General features: G+C 34.4%; 1 protein-coding gene across 1 annotated transcript in view; it reads right to left on the reverse strand.

The window, feature by feature from the left end:
* Window positions 1–21,380, reverse strand: part of LOC112048584 (afadin) — an 87,882-nt gene extending 66,502 nt beyond the window's left edge. The window contains exons 1-4 of the mRNA XM_052882688.1: window positions 21,008–21,380; window positions 19,072–19,140; window positions 3,255–3,385; window positions 994–1,102 (exon numbers count right to left, since the gene is read on the reverse strand). Coding sequence (XP_052738648.1) covers window positions 994–1,102; window positions 3,255–3,362 — 217 coding nt within the window. The 5' untranslated portion in view covers window positions 3,363–3,385; window positions 19,072–19,140; window positions 21,008–21,380. The remainder of the gene's footprint in view (window positions 1–993; window positions 1,103–3,254; window positions 3,386–19,071; window positions 19,141–21,007) is intronic.
* Window positions 21,381–21,460: the final 80 nt, after the last annotated feature.

Consider the following 21,460-nt stretch of genomic DNA (forward strand, 5'->3'; position numbering starts at 1 on the left):
CGCTCGATGTTATTTACCCATCCTTGCTTTTCATAGACAATCTAGCGTTACGAAATGTCAAATTGCCGTAATCGTAGTTAAGCTGTGCAAATTAATCTCGTTGTGATTTTGTTTTTCAGAAAATAAATGTGAATAAATCGTAAATTCGGTGTAGTTTTTGGTGTAATTCGTACTGTATGCGTATAATAAAGGATTTAGACACTTTGTTCTTTAGAAATTACGTATAACGTAAGTGAAATATGTGATTTTAGTGACAAGACGGGTTTGTTTTGGTGATAAGACTTCTAAGAAAATTTTCGGTATACTAAAGTTGGCCCATCAGTTGGTAAGTGGGAAACCATCGCCTATAAACAGAGGAACATTTAGCAAGACATGCAAGGAAGATGTCATACAAGTACTGGCCCATGTCCATCAAACTGAGGCGTAGTTGCTAAGCCTCGTGTGCCTGTAATCACATCAGCAAGCATGCCCTATTAACAGGTATATAGCATACTTGGCGGCAGAAATAATCATGGATATATATAATGGTGGATATAGTTGGATGGATATAGTGGTATAGTTGAATGCAATCTCCAAAAAAAGCATGCGTTAAGCTGCGCAATGCAAGATTTTAGCGCGGCGCGGCGGCGGCAGACCATCACCACGAATTTATTATGTATGACCTGCGCTTAGTAATTATGTACGACACCTGCGGCTTATTTCGGAAACGTCATAAAGATTGCGTCCGAATATAATACTTCCCCGGACGAACTCTGTTGTAGAAAACCCTACTACTACTTGAGATTTTTATAAAATAAAGTGATGGTAACAAATCGCATTATACAATAAAGCTACTGGTTTTTAGGGTAAACCATAGATTTACGATTCGGTATGGGTTAAACAGAGTGAATTATTTAGTCAGTTTTAGCGTATAAATTATACTAAATAAAAAGTAAACTAGATGTACATATTGTATATGAAATAGGTAATACCAACACCAACAGTCCTACATACCTATAACATCGCTAACAGTGGCGTCGGAAGCAACACGGATGCACTTCGTAGCTATCTTCTGCCCCGAATCTTGAAAATAGAATCGCATGACGCCATGAAATTCTAAATTCTGTAATAAAGAAAATAAAATTTACAACACGTCAGTTTTTAAAAGTACACACACAAAAGTACACAGTTTTTAAAAGTATGTATTTACAAAATACAAAAAAATATAATTAATACTGATATTATAAAGAGGTAAAGTTTGTGAGGTTGTAGGGAGTAATCTCTGGACCTACTGAACCAATTTCGAAGATTCTTTTACCAATAAAAAGCCACGTTATTTGTGAGAGTGATATGCTATATTTTCGTCCCCGTATTCCCACGGGGCATGCCTGTCTGATTGATATACGAGTAATTCAAATCAACTGCCAAAATGTTCATTATATAATATTATCATATTAACATCTTCCAAAGGACTGAACCAATATTGAATATTACCAATAGGTGTGTGTGTGTGGGTGGCCTTGTTATCCAATTTTAGAGATTTTCTTTTCGGAATTTACCCCCAAATAGTTCAGCGTACGTATCTACTACGTACGTATCTACTACGTACCTACGTACTAGTATAGCCGTTCTGGCGTTATTCTTTGACAAATATCCATCCCTACCATCCATGTATCCAAATTCAAATTTATAAAATTTATTTGTTACATGAAGCCGAATTTTGCTACCTACGCAATGAAACGACTGAAAGTTCGTAGAATCACGTTATGCACGATCAGTTTCCAGAAAGCTAAAACAACGAATAACTTTGAAACAAAGTAAACAGTGAACAAGGTGCTGTCGCAATAACGTTACATCTTTATCCATTTCTTAGAAAGATAAGTACGAAATGTTCACAATGTTTTGAAATTTAAATTATACTTTGTATGATACGACAATCTTCTTAACATTACTAAATTCGCCTGTCACTTTATTATGTACGAATAAAACTCGAAATCGACCAATCCATAAAATTTTTAAGCATTACAAAACGAAATAACTAATTTTTTTTTTTAATAAAAGGACAAGGCTTCTGTGGGAAAAACATCGTCTGTCGAGTGAACTTGTAACTCTAAATCTTTTAGTCATAATATAGGTAAGAGTATTTTTCATTTGTTCCAAATGTTTAAATTAGTTTAAACCTTTACAATATGTCATATTTCACTTTTTAAAAGATAAATACTTATTATGAAATCTTATATATGCGTACCGAGAATGTAGTCATCAAAATTTTGCACGACTTTCGAGGAAGTGCCGGTGAAAGTGAATTACAAAAAAATCTCACGCTTAAACAGACGAAAGCTACGCATTCATTTCGGCATTTGCTTCATCTTAGATGATTTTATCATAATAGAAATGATGGTAAATGCAGTTTTTTTATACATTTACGTTCCATCCAAAATAAATACAACAAATGAAATGAAATCATAAATACAACATAACATTATTTCGCTTTGCAATTCTGTAGTGAATGTTTTTCATAAAGGGCATCTATCTCGAGACGTTATACATATTTACTGCTTCAGTTTTTACAATAACAAACAACAACCTGAGAAAAAAGCGAAGGCGATCTCTACAGGATATAAGAAAGCGGTAATATTGTTAATTATTGATGTTTTAGAATCTCTATACAACCTGTAGTTGAATACTCAACCAATATAAAGGCCTTAAGACATTTTTGAAGGCCCAATAATTGTGACTGGCATAACCAAACTTCGTTTTGAAAGTCCAGTTGCACGACCATCCAGGGATCAACATATTTTTTTTTAAAATACTCACAAATATACTAGTAATTGATGGAGTTTTTTAAACAAAGGACATTGAACCGATTTGATACCTAATAGACCCGCTGTCATTGAGATTTTTTTCTCTACCCATACATGTAACTCGTACCACTGTCTTATTAGTGGTATATATGTGTAGAGGACACAAACGTACCACCATCATAATAGAGGTATGTATGTGTAGAGGACACACTTTGGGGTATTATGTTCTTTGACATTTTTTGTTTGTCTATTTGCCCTCTACATTCAAATGCTCCGCGATTTCGTAAAACAATCAATAGCACCGAGTCGATTATGCCAGCTTCCATACAAAACAATTCGAACCCATTGACAATCCTCTGAAAAGGTCCCCGTAGATCCAGCCCTGAACACGACTCACAGAAATACGCGTATACAATAGGAGTAGGTATAAATAATGTATATTGGAGAAACGTTTGTACAATATACGGTTACCTCGTTGGGTTCGCTGAGCTCGAACAAGTCAAGGCGGTTGGCGTTCCATTGCTGGATCATGTTGCGGAGCGCCTCGCGATCCAACATCCGCTTGTCCGCCGCATCCATCCTGTCACCGCATCAAGCAATACCTGCAATTACATTTATATAATTAACCTCATTATAAAATGACAATAATACCCCAATGCCTGAAGCCTCATTGGGCCAGTGGTTCATCTACTTATTAAGTAGGTATAGTCGGATGCAATTTAAATGACGCCTCGGAAATCAGCAGTAAGCTCGTAAAGTAACGTCTGAGGCTACAGCTCTCGCGCGGGATGATGGGATGATGCCCCGTCGCCGCGTCCTTACGTTACCGTTGATATCTAAAATCTTGTATTGCGCACCTTAACGCACGATGTTCCAAAACATCATAGAGTTTGCATGCTATTATAAGTTATATTTTTTCACTGGGCCTTCAAATGAAATAGCGGACTGTTGCTCATTTTCGATTGCATATTACTTATAGACTTTATTGATCATAGAGTAATCCTAGCGTAAGGCAAACAATAATGAAAAAACAAAGACTCTATGTAATTAATCTCATAATAAATGAATGTTTACAATTAGCTACATCTAAATTTTTGTAATTGTTGTTTTGAAAAATATTTGTGTCCGTCAGCTATTTATCTAATATTAAAATTAATAGATCTAAATGCCTTCATGACTATAATATGAATGAAAATTAAAAAAAAATATATGAATCATGCAATAAATATTCCTTTGTTATAATGCTTCGCTTTGCCAACTCTAGCGCAAAAAGATACGCTCAAATATTGCTTTTTTGAGGCTTTCAATTCCAAACAAAATTTAGTTAAAACCCATCCAATGAATGAAACAATTTGTTACATAATTTGATGTTTTAAATGCCCATGGTGTTGTTAATTCCGACAATCTGTCTGACTCGCCCATATTTACTCGAGATAGCGGCAGATAACAAAACTAAATTATAGATAAAATACGATAACGCCTTGTTTTTATTTTATTCACAGGTGTATTTTATTTTTATTTGCGTACAATTTATTCAGAATACTAACTAGCAGAGTTCTAAGAAAATTCTAATAATAAAATTCATAATTTTTAGACAATTATGTATAAAAACTTACTCTATAAAAATGTTCAGACTTATGCTAAGTTTGACGCCCTCCGTGGCGCAGTGGTATGCGCGGTGCATTTATAAGACGGAAGTCCTGGGTTCGATGCCCGGCTGGGCCAATTGAGGTTTTCTTAATTGGTCCAGGTCTGGCTTCGGCCGTGGCTAGTTACCATCCTACCAGCAAAGGCGTACCGCCAAGCCATTTAGCGTTCCGGGACGACGTCGTGTCGAAACCGAAAGGGGTGTGGATTTTCATCCTTCTCCTAACAAGTTAGCCCGCTTCCATCTTAGATTGCATCATCACTTAGCATCAGGTAAGATTGTAGTCAATGGCTAAGTTGTAAAATGATTCGACCTATTTTAACGGGACTTTAATTGTTTATGTTATATTTATATATGTAGCTAAATTCTATCCCCGTATTCCGTATGCCACAAATAACCTAGTATAACAGGAAAGTACGCAGATGAAACCGCGCGTTCTCTAGTCAATAGATACAATAAATTTGGTATAAAAAAGGTGGAAAATAAGAAAAAACGTAGTGGGCGGTACCTGGCATTCATCATGCGCAAACGCACCAGCACCCATGTCAGTATTTATATCGTAAACATATGGCCCGCAGCGCCGCTCGCCGCACACCGCGCGCCGGTACGTATAGCACCAAGCAAACATCGACGTCCGTAAATCGCGTGCCTCTTATAAATATTAGGGAAATGTGGCCAACATTCGATCCAAACTAAATTAACATTCCATTTTCATTGAGCAGCTTTGTTTATTCATACATCAGATTCAATGAGATCGCCGCACGAATCCGTTGAGAAATATTCACGTGTTTCTATTTGAAAACTTATTTATTTATTTTTATATTTTTTATAAGATCAGCGGGCAATGAGAAAAAACGACGCCTGCGACTTTATCCGTGAACAATTCTAGTGTTTTCAGAGTAATTAATCTTTGTGGCTAAGTGGTATCAAAACATGAGGTTGAGTTTCAGTTTCTGAGTTCGAGCCTTGCGTCGGGCTATGATATACTGCGCTTTTCTTTCTTCTAATAAACTTTCGGCATAAAAATCTCCTAAGCTGGGATGTTGTTGGTATTCCTCGGAGTGCAAGTTAAGCTATCGCGATCATTAACATCAGTTAGCGGTCTTTAAACAGTTAACATTATCACCCTAACCCCGCTAACCCGCGAAACAGCGTATTGGGTCTAAGCTTCATATCCCCTCTCCTATAAGGAAGGAAGCCTAGCTCTGTAGTGGACCATTCAATCAGTCTGATAATGATAATGATGAAAAATATTTACCTACACGAATCAATGCATGGTCCCAGACAAACTCGCCATTAAGCCGCACGAGACATTTTTTAACGGACGTTAAAAAAGCGTTCAAATATGGTATGAAGTTAAATAAAGGTCTATTTCCAACGCTCAAAATTTAAAATGCAACAAAGTGTTGCGTTTTAAAAACGCTATCGTTTGAACATATACCTACTTGGGAATGCATTTGTTGTATTTGAACGCTTTTTTAACGTCCGTTAAAAAACATTCGTACGAATGAGGGCTTAGTGGCGGCTTTGTCTGGAACCTTGCATTGATTCGTAATAATATTCGTAATTCTAACTCTCTAAATAGCAAGGTTAAAGAAAAACATGTAATAAGCAGTGCCTTATAAATAGAAATCCATCATAGTCGTCATGCTTTGAAATGTTGAAGATTTCGAATACTAGGAAACGTGATTGTTACACATAATCCGTGTGCACTTGCGCGGCGTACCGCGTACTATTCAAAGCAGTCGGCGGAGCACGGTGTTGTTATGGTTTGAGCTGCTTCCGCTAGTCGGTGTACTTCTCACTTACTCAAATGTCTAATGTACATACATACTATTACCTACAGTTCGTTTCATGTAGGATGGTGCGGGTAACAGTTCGTTTCACTCTTGAAAGTTTGCCGCGATTCACAATAATAGTACGTATTATGAACGTCATACAGGCGACTGTCACCGTACCCATGCTATCTGAAAAACACTTTAGTTGTCTTTCTTTAGTATAAAACTAGCCGACGTCAACGGTTTCAGTTTCGTAGTTCCCGTTCCCGTTGGAATACGGTGATAAAATATAGCCTATGAAACTTTCAAATAACGTGGCTTTCTAGTGGTAAAAGAATTTCCAAAATCGGTTTAGTAGATTCAGAGTTTACTATAGATTTTGCAATAAGAGTTGTATGGAGGAGATAAGACCGTCTTTGTGCATAATTGTACCTATTTATATCTTGTTTTCGTCTTTGGTATTGAAGATATATATTTTTTTGTGTGTAATTAAGAATTTATTTATCTACACTACATAATACAATTCATAATAATATAAAACAAGATATTTACGCATAAACCATTTCTAAATACAAACCTTATAAAAATAGTATTCTGTATCTGTCTGTGAGGCTAATTTTTTTCACAGATTTCAATTAATACACAGAATGATGAACTAATGTGATTTGCATAACATTAACGATACTAATATTATAAAGAGGTAAAGTTTGTGAGTTTGTATGGGGTAAACAGAGGATCTACCTAATGGCTTTTTAACATTCTTTCATCAATAGGAAGCCACGTTATTTATGAGTGTCATAGGCACTGTATTCCCACGGGAATGGAAAATATGCGGGTGAAACGCAGTGCTTACATTAATTTTAGATTCAAGCACAAGTGTAAACAGTACATAAGCTACTAAAACGCTCCGAGACAGATATGACACCAAATTAGCAAACGCAGCCAAACTACGTCAGAGCGAATCGTTAGGATATAAAAATAAATATAATATACCCATCACCCACTACTACCGCAAATAAAAAGATCTTTCACCTTTTACACAGAACTAGGCTAAAGTTCTTTTTGTTCATACGGATCAAATACCTAATCCATTGTTTTTTTGTAATTCACCGTTGCAATATGCTACCAAGTTGTGAATCGTGTCGGAAGTTCACGCTTGGACGCCGACCTTGCTCCTTCCCGTGACAAATATACAAAAGCATCATTAGTTAGTTTAGCTGCTATAACTGCATGTAACATTAAACTACGAGTTAATACCGTGCTAAGGTAAACTAAATAAAAATAATGATCTAAAGCATAATTGCTATACATTAAATAATCTTGTGCAATCGTTTATATAATTGTGCCACTATATTAGTTAGTACATAATATATAACATAACGTGTATTCTGCACGCAAGAAATATATTATTCTTTTTGTCTTATAATAATTTATATTAATTACTGCGAACAGATCTTCAATTGAACGCGTTAATAGTCGTATCGTAATTTAGTCCGCGTCCGCGTGCAATTAAGAAGAAAAACAAAATAATATTAAAATAAATAAATTAAGAGAAGTGCCTAAAATCACGACTTATTATGTCAGACATAGGTAATAATAATTATTAAAATATATGATATAATATAATAGTCTGTCGGTTTGTCGACATTCAGATTAAGAGTAAAACTTGGCTCCGAAATTCTCTATTTGTGGCTTGTATTTAAGTCTGTTGTGTGTGATGTTTGGAAGTCCCTACGATGGACGTTCACTGCAGGACATAGGCCTTTTATGTCCTGCAGTGGAATGATGATGATGATGATGATGATGATGATGATGATTTAATTTGTAAAAACTTAAGAACTTCGTCATTATCAACTTATTTTGAAAATTGTTGTTTTACTTGAATTTCATTTGACAGATTTGTCCTGTACAATTTGGATAAAATGGTTTCAGCTGGCCTATTCAACAAAATCTCTTATCTTATCTGTGGATATCTTATAGTAGATAGATGACATTTTGTCAATTGATTTGTTGTTTATTTTTTATAATGTTGATATTAAAGACCAAATTAGAGAATACGCCTGCATTTGTTTCGTTTTTAAATCAAAATGATTAGACAAATTATTATTTCAGTGGTTTATCCTACAAGTATATCCATGCTAAGCTCGACAATGAGATAGACTTTCAAGATTTTAAATTATATTATTAAATAGGAATTTTGCTTTTTTTTAAATATGTATTTGTAACTTTTTTCTTAACTTGTTTACACCACGATTACATAAAAAAATTCAAAATTAATTTATTTCAAGTAGGCTCAGTTTACAAGCATTTTTGATACGTCAGTTGACTATTTGTAAAGATTCTACCACTGGTATGTAGTATCTATGCATGCATGTTCATAGAACGTAGTATCCATGCATGGTGGTCTAGGCTGGCCTGTAAGTGTACCGTGGGAACAAATTGAGTTAAATAATGCTAGGGGGGTGCAAAAAGTGAACGCGGTGCACCGACCCCCGCGCCAAGTGCATAGGGGCGGAACAAGTGGACCTATCGCAACGTTACACCGACCCCTAAACCATTCAACACTTTATTGACTACGACGATTTTGTGCTTATCGCACAAGTGGAACGCTTTGGGGTTTTAGGAACAAGTGCCAATATACAGTTACTTTTTACGAGTCATTTAATTTATGAGTTCAAAGAAAGAACCTAATCATCTGACCTGAACTGTACACTGACTAAATAGTTGAAGACTTTGAAGATAAGTATTGTGTACAAAATGCAAATTATAAATTTTATAGACTTTTTTATTTGTTAAATTTTGGTGAGAAGTGAGGTGGGGTCAAATGAGACGTCTCCTTAACATAACGCTGTTAAAAAAATAATCACGTAAATAGTCAACATTACGCATAGAAACGCCTATATACTAGTACGTTTATATTATACTAGTACGTTTACTTCTGCATTCCTAGCATTGAAATCGTTTTATAAGTACACGGCAATTCTAGCGGTTCCTGCATGCATCTACTGTTGTGACAATCCACACACATACAAACACCATTCATATCATGATCTCGTGTTCATCTAACTCAAGTTACGGGAATCATGAAACTCGATGTCTGCGATTCGCTCGATGATCGCACGATGTAACCGGTGCGAAACGGGCATGAGAACAAGGCCCCTGTGTGAAGATCCCATGTAGGTTATGTAATGACTAATGTACAGTTATAGAATGTCACGCAACACTAATTGATGGAGCGCTGTGCATTCAGTGCTTGACATCGAAGGCCCACGCCTTATCTGAGATGCGTCCTAACTTTGTGTACTCGTAATACGTGAAACCGGCTCGCGCGCCTATCGCTGCTCTTGGTGTAAACTTGTAAGAGGGTCGACAACTTTTTAGACCTACTTATGTTATAATGTCCTTTAGTAAGTATACAGCTTAATCTGTGCGTTATCTTTTATACATATACAGTAAATATTGTTCTTGTTACGCGTATTAAGCTAAGTTGAGATAATATTAAGTAGATACTTACTCATAGATAAATCGCGCATTGGCATTGTATAGGTAGACAAATGGAATGCAAAAGGAACCAAGCTAAGGTACGATATCATGACTCATAAAGAAGGCACGCAAGTCGTCGACAAACTACGAGGTAGGACTTATTGCTCTTAAAGCCCAAATGTTTCGAGATTTTAATATCAATAAACAATATTTTTATGTTAAATATAGCAAAAATTAAAAATATAGTTTATTGTGATTATTAAAGTTCTCAAAAAATTTAATTTAATGAGCAATAACTAGAGCAGACAATAATTGTAAAAATAAAATACTATTTAACTATATAACTATATAACAAAATAGCGAATAACTTAATACAAAACTCTCAATGTTAACTTTCCTAAATGCACTTATTAGGAAGGCACCTGACTTGCAAATTCCATCGAGTTGTCGAGTATGAATCATGACCCACGAGTATACTAATAGTTTAGATTGAGACACAAAGAGTTTATTAGATAGTATTTTTCATATTTCGTTTCATCCTTCTAATATTATAAAAGTTAGGATGTTTGGATGTTTGTTACTCTTTAACGCCGCTACTACTAAAACGATTTGGCTGAAATTTGGAATGGTAATAGATTTTACTCTGGATTAGGCTACTTTTTATCCCGAAAAAATCCATGGTTTCCCGAGATTTTCGAAAACTGATGATTTTGTTAGGTACCTACTCTTTCAAGCCTCGAGTACTGAATCGAATTAGCTGAAATTTGGTATTGAGATATAGTATAGCCTGGATTAACACATAAGCATAGGCACACATGCTTTTTATCCCAGAAAAATCCATGGTTCCTGAGGAATTTATGAAAAACTAAATTCCACGCGGACAAAATCGTGGGCGTCCGCTAGTATGAAATAATTGATTCATAAAAATATTTAAGTATAAACCTTTTAGTAAACATTCACCACCCCAAAAAATCCCATAGTTTAACATCTCATAGATTAATTCAATACAATTTCAAAACAGTATACAGAGAGCAATCTGTTACGCTTATATTCGCAATTTTGTTAATCGGTCGTTGCTTCTACCAGACAATGTATCACAGTGATATTTAATACGATATATGTTTATCGTTTTCATACATTTACAACAACGATAAAAATGTCATTTCATACAACCAACAAAAAATGTCCACTCGTTTCGTTATTTTTGCAACAGAGAAACACATTTCCTTCAGTGGCACGTCAGTCGTCACCGATGTAATTTAAGCTGATTTAGAGAGTAGTTGGCAAAGTGATAGTAGGGCAATAGTAGTTAGCAATCGGGTTTCGTTCCGGTGCAGAGAGAGCTTCGCCACTCGACTTGTCCGTCTGTTGTAAGAGGAAGTTGCTACGCTACGTTTTGTATAACTTTCCGTGAGTTTGTCATTTCTGCAGCTATACAATAGGGATAATGACTAGATTTGAGTATATTGATTTTTATGATACATTCGGGTAAATAAGGTCGATGTTAACTAATTTATACATAAAAAGCAACGATTGTCTGGATATTTGAAAAATAAATGAGATAATAAAATTTCAAAATCTATTAAAAATATTTTATTGTAATTAGATAAAAATTCATACAGTTTTACCTTCCTTACATTAAATGTGTCATTTTTCAATAAATAAACTATAAACATAAACGCACAAATAACAAAGATATTAGTAATTTTGTTTGAACGCCCATACAAACCTAACGATCAGCGAGCCAACGACGTCACTAAATCGTGCCATTTTGTATGCAGCGTTTCTCAGGGATCCGCGTTTCTCAAATCTGACCTTTTAAATCCCTGTAGCTCCGAAAGTAATGATCGCAGATACCTTGTTACTTTTACAAAATTGCTTTGCTATTACTATACTCTTAATTTATATACGATTTAAAAAATTGTCATCATCCCTATTAGTAAAAACACTAAACTATGTGACAATGTTAGATACTTTATTAAGTTGATTTGATGTGTCTTTACCCAAAATACTTGACTTCGAGGATGTTATAAATAACTAGAAAACAAAACATAGTGAAATTTACGGATACGATATCCTTTGAATTTTATGACAAACTAGCTGACGTCGCGTGGTTTCACTCGCGTGGTTCCCGTTCCCGTAGGAATACGGGGATAATATATAGCCTACCTCGATAAATGGGCTATCTAACACTGAAAGAATTTTTTAAATCGGATCAGTAGTTCCTGAGATTAGCGCGTTCAATCAAACAAACCATCGAACTCTCCAGCTTTATAATATTAGTATAGACTAGCAGGCGCCCGCGACTACGTACGCGTGAAATTCTTACAGATCCCGCGGGATAATAAATAGTCCATAACCTCTTCTATCTTCCAGTGAAAGTCCCATAGAGATAAGCCCGGAGAAACAGAAAGACAGACATGCAGACAAAAAATTTAAAAAAGCTATGATATGTTTTAGTATCGTGTAAATAGCTATAAACACTTGAAAAAACACAGATATATTGAAATCACAGACAAGACACTTCAATTTTATTTTATGAATTTGCAAATATAAATAGCAGAAAAAATGTAACGAAATTTTTACGTTGCTCATAAAATGAATAAACGCAATAAACAATCTGTGTTATTTTTGGCATGACATTTTTAAGGGAAGTCAGTAATTGCGTTGGCATATCGACCATCCCCCCATGGGGTAGTCGGAGCCAGGCACCGCGTGCCGTGAACGCTACAGCCAAGGAAATGATTTGCTCTCTCACGCATGCTTCCTTAAATAATGTAAATATACAAACAAATAAAAATTCTGCCCTATTTCTTCAATTACACGACTCTCGATTTCTTTACGCATTCAACTGTTTATACTAACAAGTTTTGTACAGCATAAAGCAAAAAATAGATAAAATAAGGAATGAATAAGGAATGAGTAGTGAGAGGAAGTCTGAAGGTGGCGCCAGTGACAAAAAACTTAAGGAGTAGAAAGTTAGCTTGCTATGGACATGTAATGGCGTAGGGAGGAAAGTCATATTACTATAAAATTGTTGAATGTGCAAGTGGAAGGACATAAGGGGAGAAGAAGGCCAAAGAAGAGATGGTTGGATTGTGTGAAAGAGGGCATGTGTGTAAAAGGAGTGGATGATGAGTTGACGAGTAATAGAGACGAATGGAAAAGATTGACATATTTTTCCGACCCCACTTAAGTGGGATAAGGGTAAACAGATGATGAAAGCAGCAAAAAAAACTGCACAAAATATATAACTTTAATTTGAATCGACCAATTAGTAACACCATTATCTAATAATATTATTACCTGGCGTTTTGAAAGTCCTTGTAAACTAAGCCTAATTGAAATAAACGAACTTTGAACTTTGCATATTTTTTTATCTGTAAGATTTCTATACTATACACTGGCAAGTTTGTTGATGACACTCCCATGATATGCGGGCGACGGGGGGAAAGACTACGCAGGTGTGAAATCATGCGTGCAGGGAAGTGAGGTGCATCAGTCGTAGGTTTTTAATTCATCGCTACACGTCCCCCGGCCCGCGCGGACCATCGGTAGTGTTACGAACGAAGTTGCCAAGCTGTAAAGCCAAACTCGATGTGGAATATTTATTATCAAACAATTTAAAATTGAGGGTATAAATTGCTAGTCATTTGTTTAATGATAAACCGTCCACATCGCGTTTGGCTTTGGTATAGTCTTCTACAGGTGGGTAAGATTTGGCGGTCTTTATTAATTTCATAATAATTCATACTTGTTGGGTTTATTAGATAAAATCGAACAATGGGAACGTTGCGCCAAAGACGTTTATTGGTAGTAAAATACATACTATTGAGTATTACAATTACATGCTATTGTTCGGCCAAATTGCTTCTCTTAAGATATACCGCGCTAACAGAAAATGTAAAAATTGTATACATAAGTCGATATTTTACTTTCATCCATACTTTGGAACTTCAATTCATAACTTTTAGTTGTTTTTAATCTTTAAGTATAAGCTTGAAAGTTTAGTAACTTTCATCTTAATATCGAGTTAGTAAGTTCGATGTTGGAGCCCAGGTGAGCTTTCTTTGTTAACCAACATCAGAAAGTTTCAAATTTTTTATTGAGATATTTCTGAATAAATAATCTTTTGAGTACTCCAACTCATGGTTATAATTAAGATAAATATTCATTTTAATTAAGATTAGAAATATTGGCTTTTTTTTATATATTATGTAATATCAACTGAAGATTGTTGTAATTAATTTAAGTAGCTTTGTTTTTATCATTGTCATTGTTAATTAGGGTACGATAGGACTCACATGTTGTTTATAATAAAAGTCCCTTAAAACTTATAGATTAAAAATAAAAACTTTCATCTTTTAAACTGTTACTGCCAACCTATTATACCGTACCTTAATTGAATGTAGAAATGGTAGAGGCCACTGGCGTGGAATGTGGGAATCAATAGTTGCACTATTAGATTAGTCTACGTAAGCAAGTGGCCACACGTTATGTGAACAACCGGCCTCACGCAAAAACATTACTTCAAATAACTATTATCGACTAAACTGCTTAACGGACTGGGTCTCTACTTTATCTCCGTTATCTACAGGTCAAAATTATTGTGAATGACTAGCAAATTAATGCGACTTTCATAAAAGCTTTTGGCATTCTCTTGTCAAACAAAAAACTAAAAAAAATATTAAACGAACTAGCGGACGCCTTCGCGTGTAATTCTCTTTTTTACAAATCCCGCAGGAACCATGGAATTTTCCGGTAGTAAAAGTAGCCTATATTTCATAAAGGAGCAGAAAATAGGCTACTTTTATATATCTATCTTTATATCAAATTTTATACAAATCGGTTCGGTGGTTTATTCGTGTAAAAAGGTAACAGACAGACTAACCTTTGCATTTATAATATTAGTATAGTTGGAATTATGGATTCACTAACATATTATATCTATACTAATATATTATCTATTAATATTATACAGAGGTAAAGTTTATGGTATTTTATGGCGGTAATCTCTGGATCTACTGAAACGATTTTGAAAATTCTTTCACAACTGGAAAGCCACATTATTTCGGAGTGTCAAAGGCTATATTTTATGCCCGTATTCTCACGGGAACAGAAACTACGAGGGTCAAACCAGCATCAGCTAGTATACAATACAGACAGTAATGTCTGTATATTACGTTTGATTGTAAATAACAAATGTAGTTTATTTCATAAATCTTTTTTTGGATTTTTTGTTAAAATTATAATTTTCACGCTAGAAAACAGTGAAAACAAAATCACTAACAAACATAAAGCAGTTAATTCGTTTACATTAGTTAAAGCCGATGACCCTATGTCTCGACCTACATTTTCTATCTGGTGTACATAACTAAGTTGTATTTCATAAAATTTCGTTTACACAGTACACGAAGCCGACAAGTAGGAGTACGGGCTACGGCAGACGCGTTCCGCTCGGGCAACTAATTGAATTAGAAGCCGTCGGCACTGATGATGCGGTACGGATTGAGCCAACTGATCATTTGCTTTTCACTTTTTGACCTAATTATCGAGACCGCGCCTTTTTACAACACCTCATTCAGCTTCACCTGTTTCGTGTCTGTCCGTGTAATCGAATGCACGTTAAATTTAAACCACTTCCTCTAAGCTTAGGACTTTGAAATATAGTAAAAAATAAAAGTGTATTACAGATAAATAAGTCTGTTAAACGCTTTTATTTTAGTAAGAAGGTACTTTTATATCTGTTTTTTTCTACATATTTGTTGTAGATCAAAAATGTAGAAAATGGTCTTGTTTAAATGAAGTGCGAGGTACAATAAAAACTTGTCTTGATTTTTTTCTTTTTTAGGTAAATTTATTTTCTGAAATTCATTTATTCATCTTTATTTCATTCTTTATTAAATTTAAACCACTTCCTCTAAGTTTAGGACTTTCAAATATAGTAAAAAATAAAAGCGTATTACAGATAAATAAGTCTGTAAAACGCTTTTATTTTAGTATGAAAGTACTTTTATATCTGTTGTAGATCAAAAAGTAGAAATGGCCATGTTTCTAAATTAAATACTAGTAAGTACAATAAAAACTTGTTTTACTTTTTCTATTTTAAGTAAACTTATTTCCATTAACATTATTTGTTGAAAAATATCGTGAGGAAACTGTGAATTTTCTTAATTCTCTACATGTGAAGTGTGCTAATCTGCATTGGGCTAGCGTGGTGAATCTTAAACCTAACATTCTGAGAGAAAACTCATGCTCATCAGTGAGTCGAATATGAGTTGCTAATGATGATGAACCATTATTTTGGTTGTACGCTTGTATATTGGTTTGTGTGTTACGATTTTCCTAAAAGAACACTGAACCAATTCTAATGGTTTGTGCTTCATTTATTTAATTCCAAAGTTAGGTGTTCAAAAAGGAAGAAGGCAGTATCCACATAGTTCGCAAAGTTACGCCGGCGGGAAGTCGCATACTTTACGTAGTCGTGTACACAAAGATCCCTCACAGTGAAACGGCGCAAGTGAGAAAGTATAAAAAGACGCAATCAGCGAGAGAAAAGCGCACAGTAGCCGACATAGCGACAGCTTTAATAGCTTATTTAAAAATTCAGGACACCCAACCAACTCTGACCCACTGCCAACGTTGCTCACACTTCAATACAGAAATATTACTATACAGGTATAACATTACATGGGACGGCATAAGCCGTTAAGGTATTTGTACGTGACGTGTGTTTTAATAATGGATGAAACACATATGAATTTACAATAGCTAACTTATCTATACTAATATTTTATAGAGGTAAAGTTTGTGGTATTGCAGGGGGTAATCTCTGGATCTATAAAAACCGATTTTGAAAATCTTTTACCACTAGAAAACCACGTTATTTGTGAGTGTCATAGGCTAAATTTTATCCCGGTTTTATCACGGGCGGCTAGTAAGTTATAAGTTTACCAATCCTTATACAGTATGTTAATACTTGAAATGAAATAAAATGAAATTTATTGTTAAAATAAGTCCTTTTACAATGGTGCTGAGGACCCTGATTTAAGTTTGATTAACCTGTATCTCAGGATCCTCGCTCTTCCTGATTAATAGAAATTAAAACTAACATGCAAAATAATTTTGTGTGTGTGTGTGTGTGTATGTGTTTGCGTGTATCTGTGTTTTGTTTGTGTATCTGTGTTTTGTGTGTGTGTGTGTGTGTGTGTGTGTGTTTTAGTGTGATTCTAATTAGCTTTGTACCAGATAATCTACTAACTCAACATACGTAAATGTGTTTGTTAAAGTTTTTGTTTAATTTTTTTTATTTTTAGATGATTAAATTTCTATAACTATACTTGTATAATTACTTATTCAACTCGATCTTTTGGAGGATTAAAATCATTTTCCGTATACAGACAGTCCTAGAATATTTATACAATAGAAGAACTAGTAAACTTAAAATATTATACAAAACCTATTAGATCGGTATGTAATGTACTACTTTTGTAGTTACCCAAAATAGTAGTGCAATTGCGAGCTACAAAACATCTGCTTGTCAGTAACCTTGTACAGTTATTATACGAGTACTTAAGTGTAAACGTAAGCCTGCGTATTCACTAAGGGAGAATAATTTTCAATTTTTTCGCACGATTTCATACCTGCGCAGTCTTTTCTCCCGTCGCCCGCATATCATGGGAGTGTTAACAACAAACTTGCCAGACTTATAATTCAGTTTGGTTACTCTAAAGGTGTTGTTTCATATTTATCAGAATCATTTCAGTAATCATTATTTTGTATCAATATTATATTACTGGAAAAATGAAGGACTTAAATAATCACTATCAATACCTATTTCACCCTTTTCTACTTTTATCATGCTACAAAAAGGCTATGTTCTTCCCTAAAGGCCCATTAAACTTTATACGAAAATTTATTAAAATTGTTTGAAAAACAGTGGTTTGGATGTGAAAAGGCAACCAACAGACAGACTTATTCATGTTGTAATATCAGTATAAAAATACGACGCTAAAGGAGAGTGTTGACGCCTGTTATTCAAGGGGCTCTTTAAACTTACAAGTCCTATGTCATAAGTACCAGGTTATAATGCGAGTATTTATCTCTGCCACACAATGGATATGGCAACCACATGGTGATAACATGGAATGCTAAGATATTTGTCTACTGCACAGTTATAAAATGATTGAATGACAGTATTGAAGAATCTAACTCTTCTCATGTACACATGCCCTTACATTTAATGCCTATTAAGGACTTTGCAATAAAACTGACAACCAATCTAGTTTGAGCTGATTGTGATTGAATGTGTTTTAAAACATTAATCATTACAAAAACTTCGATAGTAGACATTCTGTATAATATAAAAATATTCATACAAAGAACTATTCAGTATTTTTGTTTATTTGAATTAATTTTGTGTGGAAGGCTTCAAATTCAGTTGAACTGAGAAAAAATTACGGATTTTTTTTTGTATAAGCAAGAGCTTAGCTGCAATCACGCCTGATGGTAAGCGATGATGCAGCCTATGGCGGAACATGCTTGCCTAGAAGATACCTATTCACTCTTGACTTGAAGATACCCATATTATAGGTGGTGGAAAACTGAAGATGGGAGAGCATTCCACATCTTTGTGGTGCGTATAAAGAAAAAGGAACTAAACCGCTTAGTACGCGTCCGAGGAATTTCGGCGATGCAGTAGCCGTGCAGTTCTCTACAATGCCTAGCAGTCCTGTGGTAGAACGGCAAAAGTGGCTCAAGATCGAACAGGTCCTGAACTCACTTCCCGAAATCTTATAGAACATCGATAGACAAGCAACCTTTCAGCAATGCTCTAAATGCTCCATACATGACCAAACTTGAGCGTGATATAAGGATAGAAGCTTGTTATTAGGACCATAAAATTTGATACAATACTGTACACAGAAACCAGTAGTGTTATGTACTAGAGTCACTGTAAACTACACTGTAAAGCGTTAATGTATTGTGGATTAAAAACAACTTATAAACTAATACTAAACCCTAACAGTCTAGGTGCCGTCACCATGACTACATCTATACCAAGAGAGTGCCTCTGTGCTTGCACACACACTTGCGCACCATGATATCTCCTGTGTACATGGTTAATTTCACCATGAGATTGGCCATTGTGGCTCTAAAAAAACCAATTCGACCAGATAAAGATTGTGGTATTGTAGTGGGTAATCTCTGGATCTACTGAACCAATTTTGAAAATTCCCTTACCATTAGAGAGACACATTATTTGTGTCTCTCTAATGTGACATTGGCTATATTTATCCCTGTAATCTCACAAGAATGGGACCTACGCTGGTGAAACTGTGGGGTGTCTTCTAGTAATATATCTTTAATATTTACTCACGTTATAGAAATGTGTCCTTGAAAGCTGGTCAAACAGCAACTAGTGTAGGGTATATCTACACCAGGCTATCTGCAAAAAGTACAAACATATTAAATATTCTACCTAATAAAGGTATCATTTCACATACTAATTAACACCTCACCTCTGTATGGTAATAAGGTCATCATCATAACTGCAGCTACGACCTTAATACTTGATTGATAATAAACAATGCTATTCTATATTTATCATTGTGGGTGTACAATTTGACTATTTGTTTTGTTACATAATTTCAACGTGTTTAAAGTATTTTTAACCCTTGACATGAAAAAGAGGGATGTTAAAAGTTTGATGAGATTGTCTTTAATGTAACTTTGATAGTAGCTTCTAGTCGTTCTAAATGGATTGATTTTGATGCATTTTTTTAAAGCTTTATTGAAAGTTAATTGAGATGCTAGCTACATATTATAATGAAGATCCAATATGCTAAACTAAAGATATCAGCCTTTTCTTTTATGAAATAAATAAATTTTATGAATGAAATAAAGCAGCTAAATCTCACACTGTTCGAGACAAGTGATATTTAATTTTTTTTAAAAGAAACGTTGGGAGGTTGGTACCCTGGACCGGATTTTAAATCTACACCCTCCAAATCAAAGGTAGAGGTAATATCCACTGGGCTATCATTAAAATAAATGCTAAATGTCTTGAATTGTCCCTACATTAAATAGGAATTTGTAAAAGATATGAAATATGAATTGTTTCATTTTATCTAAACTATTCTTACTCGAAAACAGTACATAAAAAACTAGATATGTACATGAGCAAGTACATGATAGAAAAGTTCAAGCCTTCAAAGCCCAATCTAGGACACAAACCATTTAGATTTCCACTAGTGCTAACATATGATTAATGAGATAAACTCTTCAAGAGAAATAAAGTAATGGTGGTTGCGCCACTATTGAAATAAGTAGAAATACATAGCCAGTAGCTGAGTGTGTCTAGTCTTAAGTGTCTCAATATAGTATTGTTTAAGAAGATACTCATTTGGGCTATAAACTCTAGAAACTTTTTAGTTTACAACCTAACCTAATGTTACCTAACCAACCAGCAGTTCACTTATATCAAAACAAATCTTAATAATTCTACTTTAATAATGAAATCATTACTTTATCAAAAAAAGTTTGCTACAATCTTTTATGACATTTTTTAACCATCTTTAATTTGTTCACAACAGGGACAACCTAAGACCGTTGACCACACAGCCTGAGTTTTATGATATTTTTGCAGTCTTATGATTGATTTGCTTGTTAAACTTGTTGGTAACAGAAAAAAATAATACAAAAAGAGCGATACAGCTTCAAAGGTTTCTTCGCCACTTTGGTACACTGGCGAACAATTTGCCCTAGAAGAGTGATAAAAAAGAAATATTTTTCTTTGAGAAACATACTTTTACTAAGCCAATTATTTAACTGGACACTTATTTATACATCATACTATCATCTCCATATACTTTTTATGAGGTTATATCATTCCATTCCCCTTTTTGTTTTTGGTGAATCTAATTTACACTTATTTATGGCAAATTTTAATATGTTTTGCTTGCTATATACAGAGAAAAGATCAAGATCGTTTTGGATTTTAACACTGTAATAATTTATGTAGTGTCATTTAAAATCTTTGAGTTATTGTCCCCAGAAGGAGAGAACCAATAAAATATCATTATTATACTTAATGTAATATAACAATACACAATACTATGTTCATTGAATTTTTCTATAGATAAGAACTTGAATAAAAAGTATATAATTTATTACACCAATAATACACATCCGTTTATGAATCGCTTCTATAGTTACATCGGTAGTCAAAACAAATAATGAAATTTCAAAAGAAAATAAATAGGTACCAAACAAGATTGTTAGTGTGAATTTACAAATAATCACAATATACTAACCTTGGCAAGTAATATAACAATCCTTTCCATTTCTGGCTTCACGCCAATAACTGTATTTAAACATTTTTCAAACGTGAAATAAACTAAATGAAAAGTTAGACAACTTTCAAAACTTTTTGACGGTACATAACAGGTAGGAAACACCTCATCACTGGATAAGTTCTGATAATGTTTCACAGTAACACTACGTTAATAAATGCAACACAAGTTTAACATAAACGCACTGCTTTTACAAACTTCTGGACCACAAGACACTAGATAACACTGAATAACACCTAAAATTAAAACTCGAATAAATGACCGATACAAATTCTACACCAACAACAACCACGTACAACTTGTCTCAACTCTGTGTCACACACAAAAAAATAAAAATTGAAAACTACGAAACGGGAAATGCGCACTTAATGTTTTAATAACTTGCTGTAAAGCTATGGCAATGGGTTCTAGGCT

The sequence above is a fragment of the Bicyclus anynana genome, chromosome 7, assembly GCF_947172395.1.
Source record: "Bicyclus anynana chromosome 7, ilBicAnyn1.1, whole genome shotgun sequence".
Classification (NCBI taxonomy): Eukaryota; Metazoa; Arthropoda; class Insecta; order Lepidoptera; family Nymphalidae; genus Bicyclus; species Bicyclus anynana.